This window comes from Perissodus microlepis, chromosome 7, assembly GCF_051167445.1.
Source record: "Perissodus microlepis isolate ML-2025 ecotype Zambia chromosome 7, ASM5116744v1, whole genome shotgun sequence".
NCBI lineage: Eukaryota > Metazoa > Chordata > Actinopteri > Cichliformes > Cichlidae > Perissodus > Perissodus microlepis.
The window spans coordinates 47,944,190-47,967,949 of NC_140467.1; the positions used below are offsets into that span (position 1 = coordinate 47,944,190).

At 40.3% G+C, this 23,760-nt stretch overlaps 2 protein-coding genes across 2 annotated transcripts in view; both read right to left on the bottom strand.

Annotated features, from left to right (window-relative positions):
- Positions 1–23,455, bottom strand: part of kcnt1a (potassium sodium-activated channel subfamily T member 1a) — a 43,678-nt gene extending 20,223 nt beyond the window's left edge. The window contains exons 1-11 of the mRNA XM_084935566.1: positions 23,057–23,455; positions 20,809–20,979; positions 8,930–9,009; positions 6,902–7,049; positions 6,094–6,141; positions 5,759–5,807; positions 5,046–5,105; positions 4,680–4,754; positions 2,857–2,940; positions 2,065–2,159; positions 23–203 (exon numbers count right to left, since the gene is read on the bottom strand). Of these exons, the coding sequence (XP_084791692.1) occupies positions 23–203; positions 2,065–2,159; positions 2,857–2,940; positions 4,680–4,754; positions 5,046–5,105; positions 5,759–5,807; positions 6,094–6,141; positions 6,902–7,049; positions 8,930–9,009; positions 20,809–20,979; positions 23,057–23,223 (1,158 nt within the window). The 5' untranslated portion in view covers positions 23,224–23,455. The remainder of the gene's footprint in view (positions 1–22; positions 204–2,064; positions 2,160–2,856; positions 2,941–4,679; positions 4,755–5,045; positions 5,106–5,758; positions 5,808–6,093; positions 6,142–6,901; positions 7,050–8,929; positions 9,010–20,808; positions 20,980–23,056) is intronic.
- On the bottom strand, positions 9,053–15,510 carry LOC146383957 (uncharacterized). Its single transcript, XM_084935567.1, has 2 exons — positions 10,364–15,510; positions 9,053–10,230 (listed from the first exon to the last, which is right to left on the bottom strand). The coding sequence occupies exons 1-2, from the start codon at positions 10,634–10,636 to the stop codon at positions 9,562–9,564; spliced, it is 942 nt and encodes a 313-aa protein (XP_084791693.1). The 5' UTR covers positions 10,637–15,510; the 3' UTR covers positions 9,053–9,561.
- Positions 23,456–23,760: the final 305 nt, after the last annotated feature.

A 23,760-nucleotide genomic window follows, 5' to 3' on the forward strand; every position in this document is an offset into this window, starting at 1 on the left:
GATTATTTCAGTATCTTTGTACCTGAAGAGGCAGCACCACCAGGGCCACGCAGATCATGATGACTACCAGTAACTGGGAAGGCCATATGCGGGGAGTCACATCTCCGAAGCCCACAGTGGAGAAGGTGACAATGCAGAAGTAGAACGAAGTGAAGAGGGAGAGGTTTTTGCCTGCTCGTTCCAGGTGCTGAATCCCACACGTGCTGTATACAAACAAATACAAAGTCAGCATATACAGCTACAGCATGTAGGTTGGTTATGAACCTGGACATAGAGGCCACAAAGAATAGATAAATAAATATGCTGTATTAACAACTAATACGTTTGTTTAAATATTAATAAAAAATAAACATTAAGCTTTTGTTTGTCATTTTGACTTCATAAGTGATATTTGAATTCATTTTGAGCATTTCTCAGCTAGCAAAAATGGTTTGGATCACTCTTCACCGTTACAATTATACTTTAACCAGTAGTATAGAGTAGAAGAAATCAAAGCACAAAGCTGGTGGGTGCTTTTCAAAGTTTTCACTGTAAATTCTCATCTTTTAAAGCTGTTGCATCAACCTCCACTGTATAATCTGAGAATGTCTAAGTTCCTGTACGGCTATATCACTGAAATGTGATCTCGTACGCTTGTTTTGCACTCGGCTGCGGCAACGGTGTCACATTTACCAGGTCTCAAAAAGCAAGAGTATACAGCAAGCTGAAATAACACCAAAACACGGTGAATGCCAGGAGATGTGACGTCAGTTTTCTCACTGTGATGGCATCAGCCACACATGGATAAATCAGTCCATTTGTTTGCTTTATTAGTTTGGTTTGCAGTTTTCTTCATTAATATAATTCATTAATCATTTAATTTAAACTCAACACTGATATTATGAGGCTCGCACATTATAGCATTGTGTGGTCTTTCTAAAAGTCTTTTCTGTTATATTAATTATGTTTCTCTTTCTTTGAGTTACCTGAGAACAAAATGCCTGCTCAGAAGGACCAACCATGTGCTTATCAGGAACAGGGGTGTTTTAGGTTTACTTCTGTTATTCTGTGCTTAGTTAGTATTAGTGTGTGTTTTTGTTTTCCCCCTATTGTGTGCAAAAATTTTGGCCAAACCACTATAAAAGCACCCTCATGCGTCTTTGTAATTAGGTCAGTTTATGAGTTAAGTTGTGTCCGCTAAGTTTGTTTAAGTTTCTGGAAATTACTTTTTGTAGAGTTATATTTAGTTGACCTCTTTTATGGGCCCGCTAATTATGTTTTTGAATTTTGTGCTTTGAACCTTTTCGAGGGTTAAAATAAAGAAACATTTTTTCCTGTGTCCTCTATGCCTTGGCTGCTTGGTCCCCCACACTCACGCACAGCTATTTGTGAGGTCGAACAGTAAGCAGAAACTAGGCGTTAGTACCTGTAAACTGCATGAGTCCTAATTACGGCGGCAACTTCTTCATTTCTGTAAAGAAGTCAGACTGTAACTAAGAAAATGACCGTGTTGACCCTTGATTTTTGACCTCAGTAAAAATGTCTTAATATGTTTATGATCTCAATCGCTAGTTTTGAATCTTCTGTATAACATGATTTTCATTTTTAAATTTATGGCCCCATTCAGAGTTAAATAAAGTAGGGTATATTTTGGAGTCCGCCTGCCTTGTGATTGGCAGGTCGCTACCATACGAGCGTACAGAGTCGCTCGATTTCTCAGTCAGAGCCAACCATTGCTTGTCACCTCTGGTTTCCAAAAACCAAGATGCTGATGGTGAAAATGCTCAGCTCCAGGCTTCAAAACAACAGTTTATAAACAGCTCACATAATCATGGTTACATCTGTGTTTTACGTACTGTCTATGACTTTAACTACCCTGCAGTGAACTAAACAGCACTGTCAAAGTTATGCTCCCATAATATTTGGAATTACCTGGATCACCATTTTTAGTATTGCTTAGTAATTATTAAAAATATAAATAAAAATCTGCACAGTTCTTTCACATTTTAGCAAACATAGACAGAAGCAAAATATGTCACCACTCTGAACAGAATGGTTTTACAGTCCCTGCAGAAGCAGGCTCACCCAGTGAAGACGAGGCAGAGCAGGGTGCAGATCAGAATGAGGACCTGGTTAAACATGGCCGAGTTGGTCCTCTGGATCGCTCGATGGACATCGTTCTACCATAAACAACATACAGCAGTTATAGTTAAAAACCTATTCATTTTCTTCTGCTTATCAAATTCAGAGTTATAGGGGGAGGCTGAAGCCCATCACAGCCGTCACAGGATGAGGGTACACTGTTGTAGGGTTAATACACAGAGACAGATAATAGGTCACATCTAGAGTCAATTTAGGATCTCTAATTAATCCAACCCCATGCATGTTTTTTGGATTGTGGGAGGAAGCTGGAATACCTGGAGCAAACCCAAGCAGACACAGCGAAGGCATGCAATAGGACCAGTCTGGATTTGAACTAAGCTTCTGCCTGTTGTGAGGTGACAGTGAGTTCTACCACTGGACCACTGTGTCTCCCAAGGATACAAATGCTTAAAATCAGTAACACTGCGTCTACCCCTGTTCCATTTAATTGTGAATTAGTTTAGCGGTTGCAGATGCTTCTACTCTTGTATGCTCCCCACTGCAGAGCAACATGATAAAATGCACACAGGACTGAAAATAATCCCTAATGAGCTCCCTCCTGTGTGCAGCACAAACAGAGCAGAACCAAAGAAGGATTTTTTGTTGTTACAGTGTGGATGTCAGGGAGTACAAAGGCCTCTATAAATCAGTGCAGTTAAAATGTCTGAAGTAAATCAATAAGCTGTTGAAAACTGGTCATTAATAGACAAAATTCAGTTAACTGCTTTGACTCACGATCATATTCTCCAAAGCACATTTGGCCAACCAGCAGTTGAGAAACACAGGAATGAAAATGTTCCTTATCGAGGGCCAGAAAATCTGAGGAGAGGTAGAAAACACTTCATTTCACAGTTTTCTCAAACAATAAAAATCTCACAGCAGTGGGGCATATGTCTGCAGCTTAAACGTGCTACCTGTGAAAATTAAAACTTTTAAGTATTATTGTGTAACGTTTTTATACCCAGAATCATTAAAGAGGAATACTCTGCACTGTCTTAGTCAGCTATAATGTTTGTAGTTCTATCTTCTCTGTCCATGTAGCTCAATCTGCACAAAATGTTAGTGTTACCTCTCTAGTACTTGTTGCAGTTGAGCATTTTCATATAAGAGCTAATCAAAGCAAGCATGCAGCATTAATTACAGCAAAGGCAATGATTTGAATGTTTACAGACTTAAAATTGTCATGACCCTCTTGTGACAGGTAGATGCACACTTGTCCTGCACATTGATGTAGTTTGGCACAAACAAACTAGTCCCTAATGAAACTTGTTTTATCTTTTAGAGTAGCAAGGCCAAGACTTAAATGATTATTTTTTCCAGGCCATCACAAATCAAGGTGCCATCCATTAGAAAGTACACCCTCTTTAGATTCTGTCTATCTTAATATAATAAAAAAAACATTATCTTAAGAACAGATAAATACATTTGGAGTAACAACAACATGACATATTACATCATGTCATTATTTATTTAGCAAAGTAAACCTAAGCAGAAGAGTGTGTAAAAAATTGAGTTCACCCTACCAATCGGACCTAAGAGGTTAAGTAGCAGCCAGGTGCTGATTAAAAGACCATCATTATGCGTGAGTACACCTAATGAGGGTAATACAGGAGCAGAAGTTTTTGCAGTTTGCTGGTCTAGAGCATTCAGTGTGCGTTAACACAATACAGAGGACGAAAGAACTCAGCAACCGTCTTTGAGAAGCAACTGCTGCTGCCCATCAATCTGGGAGGGAGTATTACGTCCATCATTTATACAATGCATACAATCCTTCATACAATGAGAATGATTCTTCAAAAGTGGAAAACATTCAAGATAGTGACCAATCTTCCCAGAAGTGGACATAGCATAACACCTTATACCAACTATCAAATCATCACAGTAGAGGGGTGACGATTTGTTTATTTTTGCAGCAACAGGTGCTGGGGACCTTGCAGTCTTAGAATCAACCACAAACTCCTCTGTATAGCAATAATTCCAGAGACCACATGTTTAACAGGACAGTGAGCTCAAGTAAAGCATCAAATCTATAACAAAGAAGCTGAAAAATAAAAGAAATAGGCTGTTCCGTTGTTCCAGTCAAATCAAAACCTGAGCCTGGTTCTGCCGGAGGTTTCTTCCTGTTAAAAGGGAATTTTTCCTTTCCACTTTTGCCAAAGTGCTTGCTCATAGGGGGTCATATATGATTGTTGGCTTTTTCTCTGTATGTATTACTGTAGGATCTACCTTACAATATAAAGTGCCTTGAGGCGACTGTTGTGTGATTTGGCGTTGTATAAATAAATGGAATTGAACTGAACTGAATTAAAAGAGCTGTGCATAAATAAACTGCAAAACTCAGTGAACTGAAGCAATGTTGCAGAAGAGAGTGGGCTAAAATTCCTCCACATCAATGTGAGAGAGTGATATAATCATATAGAAAATGGTTGCTAACTATTAAAGTTATTGCTGCTAAAAGTGATTCCACAAGCTTCTGAATCATAGGATGTGCTTAATTTTTCATAGAGTGCTTCTGCATAATAAGGCACATTTCAGGGTTGTCATGGTAAAACTTTTACCGTAATGATGAAGGGAACTGTGTTGATCATCTCTAGAAGAAAGGACACCTGGAATATCTGCTCCCAAATGTTCCCCTAAAAGTAAAAACAGGCACAGACTTTTAACACTTTCATCTGTAAGCACACAAAAGACAGTGAGTCACTGCAGAGATTCATTGTTGTCTGTCACCCTGCAAAACCACTTATTCCTTCACCTCAGCCATATCCTGCAATTACTGTCTGTCTTTAATGTAGCCTTGACAAATGACTTGGTCTAATTGCACCACTTATGGATTGTCAATCTAGCACATTGTAAGTGATTAATTGTACAAAATGCATTAATCATGTTTGAAGCCAGAGTGCTTTTTTTAGCACACTCTGTCTTACCTTGTAACTCAGATACATTAGTAACATAGTCTCCAGGAAACTAATGATGGCCACAATCACCTGTGCAAAAACAGGAAATAAGACATACTTAATTATTTACAACAGCGTTGTCACAAATAATCTTCTAAGAATGACGCTCACCATGTTTTCACATGATGATCAGACATTTATGGTTTGCATTAGACAGTCAAATATTTGGTCAACAGCACAATTGAAAGCAGAGATGGGATCACGCCAGTTACAACACCTGTCAATATGTTGATGTTCCTACCCACGACCCATGTAGTCACTGCTACACTGTTACCTGATCGTGTGAGTACACATGGGTCGGAGAACCCCCGTCTTTAAAAATCGGCCATCATTTTCAACTACACACCTGTAAAGCATCTTGAATCTTGCACAGTTGTGACGCTATGCTGTTGAAATCTGTCCACAGACAGACAGACAGACAGACAGAGAGACAGATATACAGAGAGACAGACAGACAGACAGATAAAGACCTGCCCGAGTACTCAAAATGGCTTTGTGGTAGTTCCACTTACAGAAGATGTTTTGTCACAATGACACACACATGCACGCACACAGACACTCACAAGGTACAAACTGTACCAGCTGTGCCAATGAGGCCGGCAAACACACACACAAGTTTATGCAACTCAGTGAAAGTCATTGAAAGTTTTGCTTTATGTGCTCTTTCTTCTCTTGTGACTCACTTGAATGGCCCAGACAGGAAGCTTCCTATCCACCCAGAAGATCAACTCCCTGACAGAGAGAGCACACAACAGTGACAATTGTACTACATTTAACAACAAATTCCCTCCAAATCAAAGAAAAATTGTACATGATTGGTGTTTATACCATCAGTGACAACGTGAGATAAACAGAAGACCAAGCTGGCAGGGATCTCTTTACATAAATGTTGATAAAAAGGGAACATCCGATAATGAAAACACCGATGGCCTGCCAGAATAACTAATAAGGTGAATGGAAGAAATGAGGTATCAGACCAAACAAAGAGCTGAAAGAAATCACACCTTTTGCTGCTTACCAGTTAATTTCTCTGTCCTGCACTGAACCGTTCCACTGACAGTCGACACTGTGGAGTAGTGATGATGGTAAGGGAGGAAGGCAGCAAAATAGCAGGAAATGAAACAACAGCAGTTAGATAAAGCACAGCAAAAAGTTGATGGGGCAGACACTGGAATGAGACATTACCTCTACAGATCACCACTGACTGGCCTAAAGTTATCTAGAGTCACTGAGAGGCGACTCTAGATGAACAGATGCAAACTGGGAGGTCTGAACTCGTTTGCATGTAGTAGCTCTAGAATTGGCAGTTTTACACATAATATTTATTCAATTCATAATAATTTGATTTTAAAAAATGAGAAAGGGACCACTTTCATGAGTAAATCATAGTATGTGACATTTAGGTCTTATGATTCGTACAATAGATACAGTATCCTATATATAGTATCGCACATGAGCATGCTGTGTCATCTAAAGGACACCAAAGGAGGCTGCTGTTGCTGTGATTATGCAGAATCCAGGGCTTCTAAATAGGTATTATGATCCCGACCTGTGGAACAGTCCTCCTACATATAATATGCAGAGCAACCTTAACCAGTAACCTTATATTCAGTACTTGGCATTTTATTTGCAGTTTAGCTTATTTTTTCGCCTTTTTTGTTGCTTTCCTTTAAAGAATTAATCAACTGCAATGAATGAATAACGAATCTTAACATTATAATTGTTTTTTTCATTTTTTGAGAGTGTTGTGATAACATTGCGTTAGAATGTGCTTGATAAAAATCCTCGACTTGACCTGAAAACCTTTGTCTTTATTTTAAACAGACCATTTGTTGTTGCCACTGGGAGCGTTTTGCTGTGCAGCGCTGTGGCTGGCGCCTGCGCTCTGAGCGGGGTTGTCTGTCATCACTCTGATGATGTACAGCAGACAGGTGAGCAGCTTCAGGGAAAAGTTGAACACACGAATCCTGAGGCCTGAAGGCAAAAGAAAATAAGATTTGTATAAATAAATCTTATTTGTAAATAAGATTTATTGTGACAGTGTGTACATAGGCTTTCCTGTGTTTAAGTTTAAACTGCATTTAACACAGTGTCATTTCTTCAGAGTAAATCTCTGACAGGTAAGGAAAAAACATCTGGGATTCTCCACAGGTGTTCCCATACAATGGTGGAAATAATCATTTGATCCCGGGCTGAATTTGTAAGTTTGTCTCTAATTTTTAAAATATTTTTATAATTTTTATAGTTTAATGGAGAGAGACAAAATATCAACCAAAAGTCCAGAAAAAAACAAATTACATGAATTATATCATTGATTTGCATGTCAGTGATTCTTAAGCAAAGTCTAACTTAATACTTGGGGGAGAAACTTTTGCTGGAAAGCACAGCGGCAATATGTTTCTTCTAGCTGGTCACCAGGTTTCACACATCTCAGGGGGAATTTTAGCCCACTCCTCTTTACAGAAACTCTCTAAATCCTTTAGGTTTCATGGTTGCTGCTTGGCAACTCAAAGGTTCAGCTCCATCCACAGATTTTCTCCAGGACTGAGATTTGGAGACTTGCTAAGCCACTCCATGACCTTAATTTGCTTCTTCTTTAATCACTCCTTTGTTGGCTCTGTGGTTTGTCTTAAGTCACTGTCATGCTGGAAGACCCATTAATGACCATTTTCAGTGTTCTGGCTGAGAGAAGAGATTTTATGGTACACTGGCCAGTCCATTGCCCCATTAATCCGATGAAGGTGTCCATCATCGGATTGCCCCAAACAGCCCCAAAGCACAATGTTTCCACCTCTGTGCTTGACTGTGGGGATTGTGTTCTTTGGATCATATTATTATTAAATATTTCATTCAAAATAAGACACACAACTACAACATGGGAACCCAGGGAAACCGAGTTTACGATAAAAACCCTGAAAACCACAAATTCCACACCAGAGCCTCAACTCTCGCGGCCCGTCACCAAACCCAAGGGTTGGGACCGCTGATTTAGATGTTCACTGGCAAACTTAAGATGGGCCTGTACATGTGCCCAATTGAGCAGGGGGACATTGCAGGTGCAGCAACATATCAATCTATATCAATTCCTTACAGTGTAGTAGTGTGTTACCAGCGGAGTTCTTGGTGACTGTGGCCCCAACTGCCTTAAGATCATTAACAAGCTCCACCCATGTGGTTTTGGGTGATCCACCACCTTTCTCGTGATCATCCTATGAGGCAAGATCTTGCATGGAGCTCCAGACTGAAGGCGACTGATGGTCATTTTATATTTCTTCCATTTCTGAATAATTACACCAACAACTGTAGCCCATTCCAGCCTTGTGCAGGTCTACAATCTCATCCCTGATGTCCTTTGGCAGATCTTTGGTCTTGCCCATGGTGGTGGAGCGGTTAGAATGGATGAAACAGATTCTGTGGGCAGGTGTGCTTTATACACATAATGAGTTGAGATCAGGACCATCTCTAATTGCTTGGCTGATTTTTTGATTGATTGCAATTGACACATACTACCAATCTGCAGGAATCAGAATAATTCTGTCTGGGTTGTAGAGGATCAAATATTTATTTCACTCAGTGACATACAAATCAATTCACAATTCTTCATATAATGAGTCTTTTCTGGATTTTTAATTGATATTAAAATTAATATATAACTACCATGAAAATTTAAAACTGTTCTTTAGAAGTGAGCAAATGTACATATTCAATCATTATTTCCCCTTCTTTATACATCTGGGTCTTATTATGCACAGCTTTCTGGGTTTGCTTTTGTTGCGTTGGCCTTTAATGTGCCCTTTCAATTAAGCAGCACTCAGCGTAAGAACATGAGATGGTGGCCGGCGCCATCCACTTACTTGATCTTTGGTTTTTGATGAAGAAAAGCTTCAGGCGCTCCTTGAAAGTGTTTTCGTTCACATAAAACTCTACCTGCACCCTAACAGGTAAGAGAGGGAGAGAGACAGTCACACAAGAATCAGCAGCATTACAGTTTTTCTCAAATGCTAAAACACATGACAAACGTTACCACCAGGTCCCCCAATGTCCAAACACAACACCCTTCTCTAAAGCTACATAAACACAACCACACCTTCCCACTGCAAAACTCAAACTCCCACACCAAGAGAGCAGCTCGAAGCTGTCAAAACTGTAAACACTATACACAGCATTACACACTACAGCAAAACAATTGAAAACACAATGCTCAATTTGTGAGAAGGTTCTTTGGTTCATAACTGCCAATGCATATTTTTATAAACTGTACAGTAACGGATCGTCATAGAACCCTGCAGAGGATTAGGCATTTAGATTTGTGAGTTTCACATGAAGACTATAAATCTATAAAAACATCCTGCATGTACGTACACTACTGTAACACAACTCAATGCAAAAACAGAATCTATCGCACACAACAGTACTCTCGGAAACATGATCAGGGTGTGAAGTCTTTTTTATTGTCTACACGGTCTTTTTACAATATTACACACAGTCACTGTGCGGCATCATGTCGCCGAGCTGCATTGGGCCACATCACCTCATCCACATCACAGGCTATATTGTCCCTTGCTAGGCACCGCGGGAAAAACGCCCTGGAATGGCGAATCCATCCCTGGAAGGCCTCCGCTGGGATGTCAGCACAGGCCAGCTCCATTGCCCGTACGAGGTTCTCTCTTGTGTATGGCTGTCTGTCATACACCTTCCATCTCCATGATGAGAAGAACTCCTCTATAGGGTTCAGGAAAGGGGAGTAGGGTGGCAGACAGACGTTTAAAAAGTGGTCACTGTTGGTGGTGAACCACTCTCTGATTTGGTGTGTTTTGTGGAAGCGGACGTTGTCCCAAATGATCACATACATGTGATGTGCTAGCCTAGGATGGTGTTGTTGACGGTCCAGGAGGATGTCTTTTAGCTCCTCTAGGAAGGTGAGGAGACGTTGGGTGTTGTAAGACCCAAGGACAGCATGCCGGTGGACAAGCCCCTCCGTACCCATAGCTGCACAAAGAGTAATATTACCCCCCCGTTGGCCAGGAACCTCAGTGATGGCTCTTTGGCCAATGATGTTATGGCCTCTTCGCCTTCGTTTCTGGAGGTTGAAGCCAGCCTCATCCAGGAAGAGGTACTCATGGGGTCTGGCCATCGCGTCCAACTGCATTATCCTCTGTGAACATGGAAAAACGTACAGGTGTTCAGAACGGTCACTCAGGTAGCACAGTATTGTCCAGAAGTAATGTAGGCCACTAAGCAACACAGTATGTCCACTAACTGTACTGTGGACATGGATGTATACGTACTTGCACATACTCGTAACGTTGTTCTATGTGTTGCGCAGAGTTGCGCTCAAAGGGAACCCTGTAGACCTGTTTCATCCTCATCTGTTGGCGCCGGAGAACTCGGTCTATTGTGGACACGCTGACAGCATCAATGTTCTCAAAGTTTACATTATCTGCAATGACTTTGTCTCTGATCTCTCGGAGTCTAATGCAGTTGTTCTCACGGACCATATCTGCAATGAGGGTTTGTTGTGCCGCTGTGAATATGGCAACCCTCCCACCTCTATGTGGCATCCTTTCAGCTCTAAAGAAAGAAACATGTGTTGTCAATTGACTGATTTATATGTAAAACTACATGTAAAGTAACAGACCACTTTCACAGGCCTGTAAAACTGTAGTGTGACAAAGAAAGCAATAGCGTACTATACCTGTTGTGTTGTCTAAATGCCTTGATAACGGTGGCCACGGTGAACCTACTCAGGTTTGGATGTACTCTTCGTCCCGCTTCAGCCATTGTCATGCCATGGCCAATGACATGATCAATTACTGTTGCTCGCATATCATCTGTTATGATGGTGCGAGGTTGTCTTCTTCTCCCACCTGGACCTTCTCCTCTCTCTTGTTGGCCTCCTTCTCTTCCTCCTCTACTCCGAACTCCTCTTCTTCTTAGGCCTTCACCTCTTCCTCCTCTGATCTCAACCCCTCTTCCTCTTTGGCCTGCAGCTCTTCTCCTTCCGCACGCTCGAATGCCTTCATCCATTGTGATTGTTTGGCATCTTCACCAAACTATGCTTTTATAGGTGGGGTCACATCATTAGCAACAGGTGTCTTCAATTTTGAGTCGTTGTGTGTAGTGACTGACGCCAGGTGTGTTCCCTGTGTTCAAAGATTGGTGACTGTGGCAAGCATTTTGCATCACATGGGCTTTCATTTGAGAATATGAGCAGAGTTGTTTTGCAACATGTGTTTTAGCAAGGAAAAATGTGTTTAGATTTATGAGTACAGAGGGTTGTGTTTTGTGAATTGTGTCTTCATGTGACATGTGTTTATGGTACTGGAATATGGTGGCTACATTTAGTAAATGTGTTTAGACTACTGGTCATTTGGGTTACAGGATTGGCTTTTGTGTTTTAACATTTGAGAAAAACTGTAAAAGAGACGAATGTAAATATTTTTGCATGTTTTTTGTATGCAAGATAACAACATTCATATTTTAAAAGGAGAATGAGAAGAGAAGAGCAGAGAAGAGCAGAGAAGAGAAGAGAAGAGAAGAGAAGAGAAGAGAAGAGAAGAGCAGAGAAGAGAAGAGCAGAGAAGAGAAGAGAAGAGAACACAGCCTAGTTTTTTTTTCTATTCCTCTGATATCATCATTAAAAAGGTCATATAGTAGATGGGAACAGTTTATGCAGATATCACTGTGTCAGTGACATCTATCAGTGGCATTGTTAGATTTCCATATCAGACCAAAGCATGTTTTATGATGACAAATCCAACATCCAGAAATGGAATGAAAAGACGCGCTTGTGCATAAATGAATATTAGATTTGTTTTTGCACCATCCCACAGAAGGATTACACATGTTGTGCGAGACATTGTGCACACCCGTTTGTATTTGCTATTAAGAATGATATAATGAAGATGAAAATGTATATTCATCAGTGACTCCTTTACAAATTAACTGTGGTTATTGAGAAAATATCTTGAGTGTGAGGAGATTCATTTTTATTCTGGTATGCCTTAGTAACATTTTCAGTATCTCTCATCCTAATCCTGTTGCTGCTCATATTTATGCTAAATTAGAAATCACTGCATCTCCCCACACAGCTGCGTTTGTGCACTCTCAAAGCTGTCAAAGACTGATCCTCCTGCATCCCTGTGACAGCATCAGCCCATCCATCAGGTTTTGATGTGGAGGTCCAATCTAGTTTGAGTGCCTGTGACATTTTTTTCAAACTGTCGTGACTCCCAAAGAAAAACAACACAGGCACAATGAGAACATGAAAACTCCCAAAAAGAAGACACTTCAAATGTAAGACCCTGTTGCCAACAACTGACTGCCTGTGCTGTTGCTACTGTATCGCTTGGCTTATTACTCGTGCCAGCTGGTGAGATGCTTGAGTCAATATAGTACTGTGCAAAAGTTTTGAGTCACTCCTATTTTCTTATATTTCTCTTTGGAGGAGGAAGACTTACAACTTCTTTAAGGTTGTCTTGAGGAAAGGTTCACCAGACTTTCTGAAGGTCTTTCAAAGTTTTTCTTGCTGTTTTTTCACTAATTCACATTGTGCCTACACATACCAGAAGCAACAAGGTAATTCCCAGAGAGCTCTTAGCTAAACACTTGGTATATATCTGAGGAAACAAGGTTTGAAGAAACTGGACAGTCAAGTCCAGGATAGCTGAGGATAAAATCAGAAGTGGCAGGTCTAATGAAGTACCTATAACAGATGAACAGTATTTTAAAGTCATGTCATTAAGAAATAGGGAGGGTAAATCCAGCAAAGACCTGACAAAAGACCTGGGAGTTGCATCTAGCCCTTCCAATTATCCATCTTCCAATTATCCAATGAAACCTTATCAGAAATGGTCTCAGTACAAGGACGGCTGTCAAGAAGACATTCTTAAGGAAGCTGTTTGGCAATAGCTTCATTTTTCAGCGAGGTGATAATCCCAAACACAGTTCAGTAAAATCATACCACACAGTGAAAACTAAAACACACCAGGATCTGCTGAGAATTGGCCTCGTCCTATCCTAGCCTCAACATTATTGAAGCAGTGTGGGATCATATTGACAGAGAAGGGAACAAAAGGTGGCCAATATCCATAAAAGAGCTTTGAATGTCCTTCAAGAAGCCTGGAGAACTATTTCTGAAGACTACATAAAGAAATGACAAGAAGGCTTGGCTAAACGAGTTGAGGCTGTGCTGAAGTTAAAGGTGGTCAAACCAAATATTGACTTTTGTTAGAATTCTACCAACTCTGTTTTTATCTCATTTACCTTATTTCCATCTGTGTTTGCACAACTCAGTAAATCACTGCATCTGTTTCTCATTTTCCTAGTAAAGTATTAGGAAATGAAGAGTGACTCAAGACTTTTGCACAGCGCTGTATACCTCATCAAATTATGCTAAATCCAAACTAGCTGGGATTAGGAGAGATTCCTTGGGGAAAAGAATCTCTCTTGTAAGTAGCCTGTGGTCCCCTGGGGGCTGGATCTTAGCTGAGCTGACACGGGCTGAAAGATGGGAAGAACTGAGGACAGCACAAACTATTACAGGGCTAACACAGAAAGAAAGGCAACCACCACACACTCTCGCATCCACATGTCCATCCAATTTAAAATCACAAATTAACTTAACAAGCATGTTTTTGGACTGAAAGAGAAAACCAGAACACCAGGGGAAACCCACACAGGTAAAGAAAACACATAGAAAAAAACAGTGAACCAGGAGGTTTAAAAACAAGCTTCTTGCTGTGTGGCAACATTGTTAACCACCAAATCCCCTCATTTTTACTTTCATTTTTTTAAACAACCTATTTCACAATATCACAATAATCATTTCATCGGGTACATTTTTAGAATAAACTACAACACCAGCAAACTCAAACTTTCCTGTTATAAGAAAAGACCAAAGGTTAAAATAAGATTTCATAAACATTTTGTAAGACAGAGCAAAACACAAAAAGAGAGAAAGTGCAAAAACTCCTTTGATCGCTATGAATGAAAGAGAATTTCAGAGCTGTCTTTGCAGTACTGTTTTCTGATGGATGGACATGGGAAGGTATGAAAAGGAAGGCATGAGAGAGATTAGCAGGATTTCAGAAAGGGTGAAAAACTGCAACGCTTCACTGATGCTCCATTAATCTCAAGTTTTGGCTTGTGGCTGAAAGGATCACAGTGGAAGGGAAAGGGCGGTGTGGGTTGTTGGATGCGGCACTAAAATGGCTATTACAGTTCTTCACAACACTAAAACTACATCACAGTGATGGAAACCCTTCAGTGAAAAAAACTGAGAGAACCGCTCTGCGATGAGAACTAAAAACATCTGTAACATGTGGCCAGCAGCGGGACAGAGATGGGCTCTGGAGGCAGAAACACTTCAAATGAGAGGCTGTGCTGTCGTATATGAGAGTCCTACAGATTGATCTCTGTCTGTCTGTGTCTGTCTGTCTATCTCGTCCTTATACCCTCCCACGCATACATAGGCCTAATGGGTACAAGTAATGGCCCTTAATCAGCTCCTGTTGAGCACACAATTACGAACTGAAGAGGTCTGATATTAGTCATACTGCAGAGTCACGTCGGAGTTTCAGGCAACAAGACGCACACTTCTATGACCAATTAGATCTTTTTAAACGCCTGCTTGTGGCTCAGCGAGTGTGAGTGCGTGTGTGTGATCATTGCCTCGCTTTCATTAAATCAATGCAGCTCAAGGGGTTCATCAATAACAGCATAGACCTGTTGCTTCCAATCCAAAAGGCCCATTCATCAATTGACAGAAAATATATGGATTAATATATATGTAAAAAGTCCTCAAGCAAAAAGTCCCAAAAATCTTACAAATTTTCAGTTAATTTGTTTTTTCTTCTCATTTATGTGACACTAAGCTGACTTTTAAATTACCGCTAAAACAAATCAATTATTGGTACGACTGAAACAAAATGTACAAAGATTCAGTTCATGTGCGTCTCAGCACTCAACATTTGCGCGGTTTTGTGACTGAAGACCTTTCCGTTTTCGACTACTTTAAATAGTCACCTTGCAAATTCGCGAGTGGGGGCTTTCACACTTGAACAAAAGAAGTACAGGAGTAACTGAGAACATAATAATCCACAATAGCGACCTTAAGATACCGTTTTACTTTCTATAATAGCAGAAGTGTCAATGCGTAAAGAAGAAATGACTTTCTGATCCTGGCCCCTATAAATAAATAAATAGGAAGGTTTTTTTGTTTGTTTGTTTTTCCACCTCTTGTCAAACTCCTGGTTATCTTCTAATAACTCCTAATACGTAATAACTACAACTCTTCCCGCCTGAAAATAAGAATTCACAGCAAAGAGAAAGAAAAAAAAAAGCACTATTCCCCCGCCTCTTTACCGGCGCATTCACTTCCATTAACATTTGGACATCGTGCGCACTTCGGAGGGTAAATTGGTCTCTTCTCCGCGTGGCCCTACCTCTGCCCGGCGTCACCACCACCAAACGCGTCCGACCTCCAGGTTGGGATGAGGATCTCCGGATCCATCGTGCAGGACACCTGTAGCTGCGTCGTGCAACCAGTTTGAATTCCTACAGATGACCAACGTGCCTCACTGCAGCTCTAAAATACCAGCGCAGCACTGCCGGAGGATGAACTGATTTTAGCTTTAACTTATGAAACGACACGATAAAGATAAGAAGATAAAAATAAGGAATCATAGACGAAGCGTTTTTTTTTTTAAATTTTATTTTCAGATGCTTGTTGGAGTATTTTTAGAAATATATTCCCGCAGCCGCTCTCTCGTTTTTATTTTTTATTTTTTCCCTTCTTTGCGCGGGCCTGTTGCCACAGCAACGTTGCTTTGACAGGAATAACCCTAACTGCTGCTGCTGCAGCATGGTCCTCTCCAGCAGCACAAAGCTGTAAACATTCACTGTGCCATATCAGAGAGATTGTCAGATGAACTCGGATTTGTTTTAATTTGCTGTTGGCATCAGCAGCATGTCAGCAGGCTACCCTCAGCCTGTTGGAAGGAAGTTTTCATGACTCGGAGCTCGTACAGTCACAATGAATGTGCCGCCTTACCGTCTGTTCTTCTGTCTGATCATGCTAAACACAAGTTGGTGATGACGCTCGCTTTGCTCTGCAGGATGTGGTGGATTGGGACAAAAACAGAAAGATGATGCACTTTTACAAAAAAAAAAATGAACAGGCAGTGCAGATGAAAGGAAAATCAAGAGGACTGATCTGGCAGTCACCCTCCCTTCAGTCTCCCACCTCTTTGTCTCCTCTAAATTTGCGATGTCTGAAGTACTAATTTATAGATGACCTTGCCCCCAGCAGTCAGTGCTTTTGAAAATAGGAGGAAAGGCCATCCCTCTTGAACCCCCTTTCGCCCACACCAGTACAGCCACTCAGTGTGGCTTCTGAGTTGCACGTGAACACCCTTACATCACAGCCTCTGCCTGTAAGACACATCATGGTGTTCAGGATCACAAAGTTTAGATAAAAATCAGGTAGGGGATAGTCAAGGCAGGGCAGTCAAACATAAGGCTCGGGGGCCAGAATTGGTCTGGCAAAGACTCCAATCCAGCTCAGTGGAAGGCTTTGGAAAATCCAAAGGGGGGCATAGATCATGAACGTTTAACAGTATTTTCATGTTTTACAGCTTTTTCTATTAATAAATAACTTTATCATAGCCATTTATACTACTTCAAAAGTTACATAATAGATAAACAATTAATATCTACTTTAGATATTTTCTACTACAGACAAAACAAGCTTTAATATAACACAAGACAGTCTGGGAAATAAACCTTTTCTGTTGTTTTACACATTGATCGTGTAGCAAACTGAGACATATTTTTGAAATTGGACTCAGTTGTGGCAAATTAAGTTGCCACTACTGAGTGTTGATTCCTTTAGAAAGGAACCAACACTACTGAGTGTTGATTCCTTTAGAAAGGAACCTTTGAGTGATGGATGATTCCCCGGACAGATGTGACCGGTGACATTTGGGGTTTCAAGAGACAGCTCTTGACTTGACCACTGGAACGCTAACCTGAAGCATCAGTCCCCTATAAACAACACTATCTCCTAAGGACAGAAGATGCGCTCATTTGCAGGGACAGAACAGAAAAAAAGACGGGAAACCATTTAAATAGGAGCTGGAAAGGTTTGGAGCTTTCTCGAAGAGAAAACGAGGATAGCTGTGAGGACAGCTGGAGAAAAGGTCATCTTTGACTAAAAGCATTGGCAGAGCTTGTTGTTATTCCTCATCAAACAAAACAGATATGACAAATATTACAAACAGCTCTACAGTCTGAAATGCTTGCTGCTGCTGTTATCACTTCTAAAATTACATCTGATCATACCTCTCCAGCGGTCCATCTGGAGAACACGCGATTATGCACTGAATAAACATCCCGAGGACGTTTTAGCTTTTTAGCTGACTTACCCAAATTATGGACATCAATTCACTTCAAAACTTAATGCTGTAACAGAAAAAATAGTGCCTAATTCTTATTTTTTGAGTTTGTGCCCAAACTAATGAAGAAGAAGGTCTCTAAATTCCCTAAAGAAGAATGTTTTTTAATCTCAGGATGGAAACCAGTGAAGCAGATCTCAGAAAAACAGAAGCATCACGTACAGATGCTGCAGCTGAGTAGAGCGCTGAAGGCAGAAGATGAGGAAAGACCGACGGAGAGATCTCATTTTCAATTCTGACAGTGAATTAGGTCACAATGTTGTCGCAGAAAAGAAAAATGTGTTTCAAGTCAAACTTCTTCAATCTTCAAATACGTACACAGACACTGTTGGATTTGTATTGTTGATTATCATTTATGCTTAGAAATATCTACTTATATATGCTTAGAGTTTTATAATTAGTTTTAGATTGGTAGAGGTTTGATCCTTAATAGTCTGCAAACTTTGTGTGCATTCCAGAGCACTCTGGGAGCATGGAGAGGTTGTACCTTGTCGTATTGTTTTATGGTAGGATAAACGTGTCTATATCTGTTTTAGTCTAAGTGCCTTTTGTTTAGATGAACTGCTGGACTTCCGGACCAGCAGGTTTAGGGAAGTCATTTATGGGGTCACACTCTGACCACACACACACACACACACACACACACACACACACACACACACACACACACACACAGGCAAGGTACTCTTTGTTTGTATGTAGACGTCATATGTTAATGAACCTATGTATATTCATGTAACCTCAATAAAAGAGCAGTGTTACGGGGGAGCAGATGAGAGCAACCGGGGTCAAGTGAAGGAACGGCGTTTGTCCAGTTCTCTCCCGTGCAGAAACGAGAAACATGAAGAACTTTGCCTACTCGTGTCTTGCTTTGCTGTGTAATTAAATTGTCCTTAACGTTCCAGCAAATAGGTTTATGCTACAAACCTATCAAACCTACCTGCTCCGCAGCTTCTCATGCACCTCCTCATGCACCTCCCTCTTATTCAGCACCACGGACAGCGCCGCAAATCCTGCTACGTTTCTGGCCCCTTTTAAACACAAACACTACTTAGACCGGAAAAAGAGAACACTTCAAACTGCGCTCCTATGTGCTAAAGTCTGGAGGGGGCAAACACTGGTAAACACTCCATGAACAAAGCCTTTTCAGCAACTACAAAGAGGTGAATCAAGTGGGATTAAACTCCAAATAACAGTATTTGTCAGGAATTTAAAAAAAAAAAAAAGAGGTCTGGCAATCAGCACGCTTGATAAGTGAAAGCAACATGAGCAGACGACCAACAGAGCTGTGATGAGATTTAATTCAATTCAATTTACTTGTTTTTTTCACCCTGTATATGTCTATACAAAATCAGCTTACTATCACCTCAAGAATATATCAAGGATAAAAGATCTGATGTCTCAACAGGACCTGGAAAAACTAGTCCATGCATTCATCTTTAGCAGGCTTGATTACTGTAACAGCATCTTTGCAGGTCTACCTAAAAAATCAGTCAGACAACTACAGCTCATTCAGAACTCTGCTGCTCGAGTCCTCACTAAGACCAAAAAAGTGGACCACATCAGTCCAGCTCTGAGGTCTTTACACCGGCTCCCTGTCCGTCAGAGGATAGACTTTAAAGTTCTGATGCTGGTCTATAAAGCTCTGAATGGTTTAGGACCAAAATACATCAGTGACCTCCTGACCCAGTATGAACCTTCCAGATCCCTCAGGTCATCTGGATCCGGTCTTTTATCAGTTCCCAGAGTCAGAACCAGACACGGAGAAGCTGCATTCAGCTTTTATGCTCCTCATATCTGGAACAAACTCCCAGAAAGCCTCAGATCAGCTGAAACACTCAGTTTATTTAAATCCAGGTTGAAGACTCACCTGTTCTCAGCTGCATTTGAATAAAGCACCAAATCCACACTTTTAAGCTTAAATTTCAAAACTAACATTTTAACTACTGATTTTATCTATTGTTCTGATTTTATCTGTTTTGATTTTATATACTGTTTTGTTTGTTTGTTTGTTAATTAGTTAGTTAGTTTGTCTGCTTGTTTTAATCAATTTTAAATCATGCTTTTTATTTGTTTTTGTTTCTAATGTCTCTGTAAAGCACTTTGAATCACCTTGTTGTTGGATTGTGCTATACAAATAAACTTGCCTTGCCTTGCCTTGCCTTGCCTAGGGGCTGTTGCAAATAAAACACTAATAACTTACATAAAATTCAAACAATTGGAGTCAAAAATTAACAACAACAGCAGCCACTTAAAATAAAACAGGGGGAATAATGGATGTGTGCTCTTTTTTTAGATGTCGTCATTTTACACTACTTCACTTAATGCTATTTCATAACGTTTTATAGAGGCTACTGACCAACATCAATTAATTTGACAATTTATTACCACAGTTATTAGTAATAGTAGATTCATCTTCACAAAATGGTGCAAAAAGAAACCAAGGTCTTCTTTTCTTTATTATTAGAGTTACCCCCAAATAGTCCACATTAAAGAGGATTAAGCAGCATTTGTTTAAAGATTACAGCTGCTTGCTTTGGGATACAAAACTAAGTAGGACAACTAACCGATTCTGACAAAAAAAACATCCACCATTTAACTCAACTGTTACACTTGCTTGCTGAGAGAATGCTAGTTAGTAAATAATGTTAACTAACTAACATTAATCATTCACTAAAGTAAAGTAAAAATGAGATCAATAGCCAACCTTATTGGGCAAACAGCTGTTTGCTAAACGTAAAGAAATGGTGCATTGAAAGGATAAAAAGCCGACATGTTAGCTACAATACTTATAATACTTAAAGAAACAACTAAATGTTGAAATAACTCAAATTAGTAAACTACAAATAGCAAAACAGCTAATTATATATGACCAAAACCTAAGAGTTACAAATAAATGTTGCAACAGCTCAACTTAGATGAGTAAAAAGCAATAAACAGCTAACACAGGTAGCTCAGCTAAGGGTCAATAGTCAAAATAATTTGTTAAAAGTAATAGGCAAACAGCAAAAGTGCTGAATTTAAGAGACAATTACCTGAAATACGAAGCTAAATTAAATGTTGAGAAATTGCTAAACTGGTCTATAGACAGCTGAAATATTAGGCTACCTATAACACCCATTATAAAGGTTATATGTCTATGAGCTGATGCGTCTGTCAGAATTGTACAAATTTTAAGTTTGACAGTTTCTTCTCAGCTTACTTCTTTCGGTTCCTGACCACCTCAAACACCACGTCTCAGCCAAGTTTGTGTGTTATAAGCAGAGCTTCCTGCCTACCTGTCATCATTCGGGAAGCTCTGGTCCCCAAGAAGAAGGTCTCTGAAGCGGAAACGGGGCGGCAGAGGAGGCACCTCGCTCTCTAGCTGCTCCATCTTGAGAGTAGAGATGTCTAAGATAACCCCAGTACTGCGGCTGCTGTTTTTGGTCTGGAGTGGGGCTGGGGATGAGCTGGGGGGAGGGACAGGAGAAAAGTAAAGAAACAGAAGGCAGAGAAAGTTGTGAAAAAGTGAAGGAAGCCAGTTGAGCCAATGTTGAATGGAAACAAGAAGCACAAGGAGAAGGAAAGGAGGCAAGGAAGGTAAACATGGGATGGAAAAGTGCAGTTGACGGAGCCCGGGTATGGGGTTACAGAAAATCAGACCAAAAAGGATAATGCCCCTAATGAATACTTTATATTGTACTGTAAAGTTTATATTTTTGTATTTTTAGTAAAGATAATCCCAAACAATGACCTTTGCAGCTAAAATCTTTGTGTAATGAAGAACCAGCCAACATATGTTCACCTAAAGCACCATGCATTGTGGCTTCTTCACTATCCTGGGACAGAAGCAGGGACAGGCTAAAATGCTGCTGCTGTGTGATGATGCTTAAAAGCAGAAATTAGCATGCATTCAAGGTTATGTCGCTCCTGTGCTGCTTACAGACCATAGAAGACAGACCTGAGTACTTTCCACAACTTTATTAATAGGATTTAACTTTGTTAACAGAAGCGTAATGTTTGTTTCTTTAGATTAACAGAGTATACACATGCTTGCATGAAATGGAAAAAAAATACCCTTTCTTTTTAGACACGGATCAAAGTGCCTTCTTTCAATTCAGGGCATGTTCATGTAGTGGTTTATTTTTTACATTGTTGTACTATTACTTCACTTTTCCAAAATATCCAAGAGTATTTTGTCCACCACCAGGTTCAACATATGGCTCAGCTTCAAGCACACATCATTCATAATATGAATGATGATTATGAATCACTATAGATTCATAACTTGGATTAAAGTTTATCTCAACCAGTGGGAAAGAAAGTAAAAAATCTTCGGCAGCTGTGTTTTTCTGAATGGCTGCAGATGCTGAGACACATCTCTCTAATGTGCAGCCCGAAAGCCTGAGTAACATGCAAAGGTTAAATACAGCATAGTGGGATTTTACCTTTACTGCTGGAGAAGATGATGTGGGAAGATGAACTGATTCTGTCGCTTGAAGAAATGAGATGAATTAGAAACTCCAGAGTGAAGTGAGCGGCGTTATTTATGCCTTAATATTTTTAACTGTGTGGCTGTCACAGCATGGATGGATGCTTTTGTGAGATTACACTCTTGCTTTTAATATTTGTTAAATGATCAGCGCCGGTCAGCACATCACCTCCATAATTAAAATATTGCATCCTTTGATAAAATATGACTCATTGCAGGGTAGTTATTAATGCAAGTGAACGTGGTTTGGTGTGAAGACGAATAACGTTTTCAGGCTCTTAGAATTGCACAAAACAGAATCTCCATCACTGTGTCTGTCAGCTTTGGTCCTCCATTAACCTTGTCAGACTTAATGCATGATTGATGAAGGGGATGTTTTGATTTTGATACTGTGATTTTGTTTAACTCATCCATCTAAGCAAATACAACCCAGGAGTAAAGTTCACCATTCAGCTCTCATAAGATAAGTGAAGACATGAAAAATGTGTTATTACATTTAAATGGTTCATCACATATGGATGCGTGTGATATATTTGTATGGCTTCAGTATCCATTTTTTAAGAGAAGATGGTTTTTGTTTTGGCCAAAAATCATCCCAAATGTTCTTAAGAAAGCATGTGCGTGCACGGGTCAAACCAGGCACCACCAGCCCTGGTAATGGATTCATATGAGCTGCAGATAATCTGTTATCTATAGGCCAACACTGAAAGCTGAGACAGCACACCGGTGAACAGCTGGACACAAAACAGGTGATGACGGATGAGCAGATTGTGTATGGATGAGAAAAACAATGCAACACGTTTACGTCACATCAGTCACATTATTCAACAGGCAAATTTCCTGATATTTTTTTTAGAATCAAATCCCAAACTAACCCGCAAGTGAATATACTTTTGAAAAATTATATATATATATATATATATATATATATATATATATATATATATATATATATAAGAATACAGGATCTAACTTCATCCTCGTCAATCACATAATGGATGAAGTTCGCCGGTTGAGGCTACTTGTTGGAGTCTCTGAGCTGTTGCTTGTCTTACCGTGGCTTGTGGTCGTTCACGCTCCCGTCATCGTTCACAAATGACTGATTCACGTAACATTCACTGCACATTTTGGCCGGAGATCCGGCGCTGCCGTCGGACTGGAGTGCTGCGGTGGTCGGCGTTGAGTCTCCCTTGGCGAAGTCGTCTTCCTGGATTAATTGCATCGGAGGGTGATCTGCCAAAAAGGAGTGTACTCCTGGAGATAAAACACGCGCTCCTTTAAAAGTGATTTGACCGTGCGCGCGCGCGCGCCCCTCTCACCTATCCAGGTGCATTTCGAAGGTGAGTTTGTGTCAGCCTACGCACAGACAGAGGCTGCCAGCGATGTGACAACCGCGTGTGGAGTGGGAAACACTGTGGGACGCAGAGAGGACAGGTCTGCAGCAGCAGCGAACATCACAGCTCTGCTTATTGAGGTGCGGGTACACCTCATGACATAACTGTCGAATTATCACCCAACTCTTGATGATGAGGGAGACAGAGACGGAGAGAGAGCGAGAGAGATTAGCACCATCTGTTGGAGGCTCCGAGTCTCCTCAGAAACTCCAACAGAGCTCAAGTTGAAACGGGAACATTAACATTTAGGCAAGGACACAAGAGATCAGCGCATTTCAGCCTTCAACATAAGCATGACCACGGAGTCTAAACAATGCTTGGACTTTTTATTTATTTATTTATTTATTTTAAAAAGCTTATATTGT

Bases quoted from the DNA above. Each gene is read 5' to 3' on its own strand.
- LOC146383957 (XM_084935567.1), bottom strand. From the start codon at position 10,636: ATGCCACATAGAGGTGGGAGGGTTGCCATATTCACAGCGGCACAACAA. The intron at 10,231-10,363 runs GTACGTATACAT...CCATGTTCACAG, and splicing joins AACGTTACGAGTATGTGCAA to AGGATAATGCAGTTGGACGC.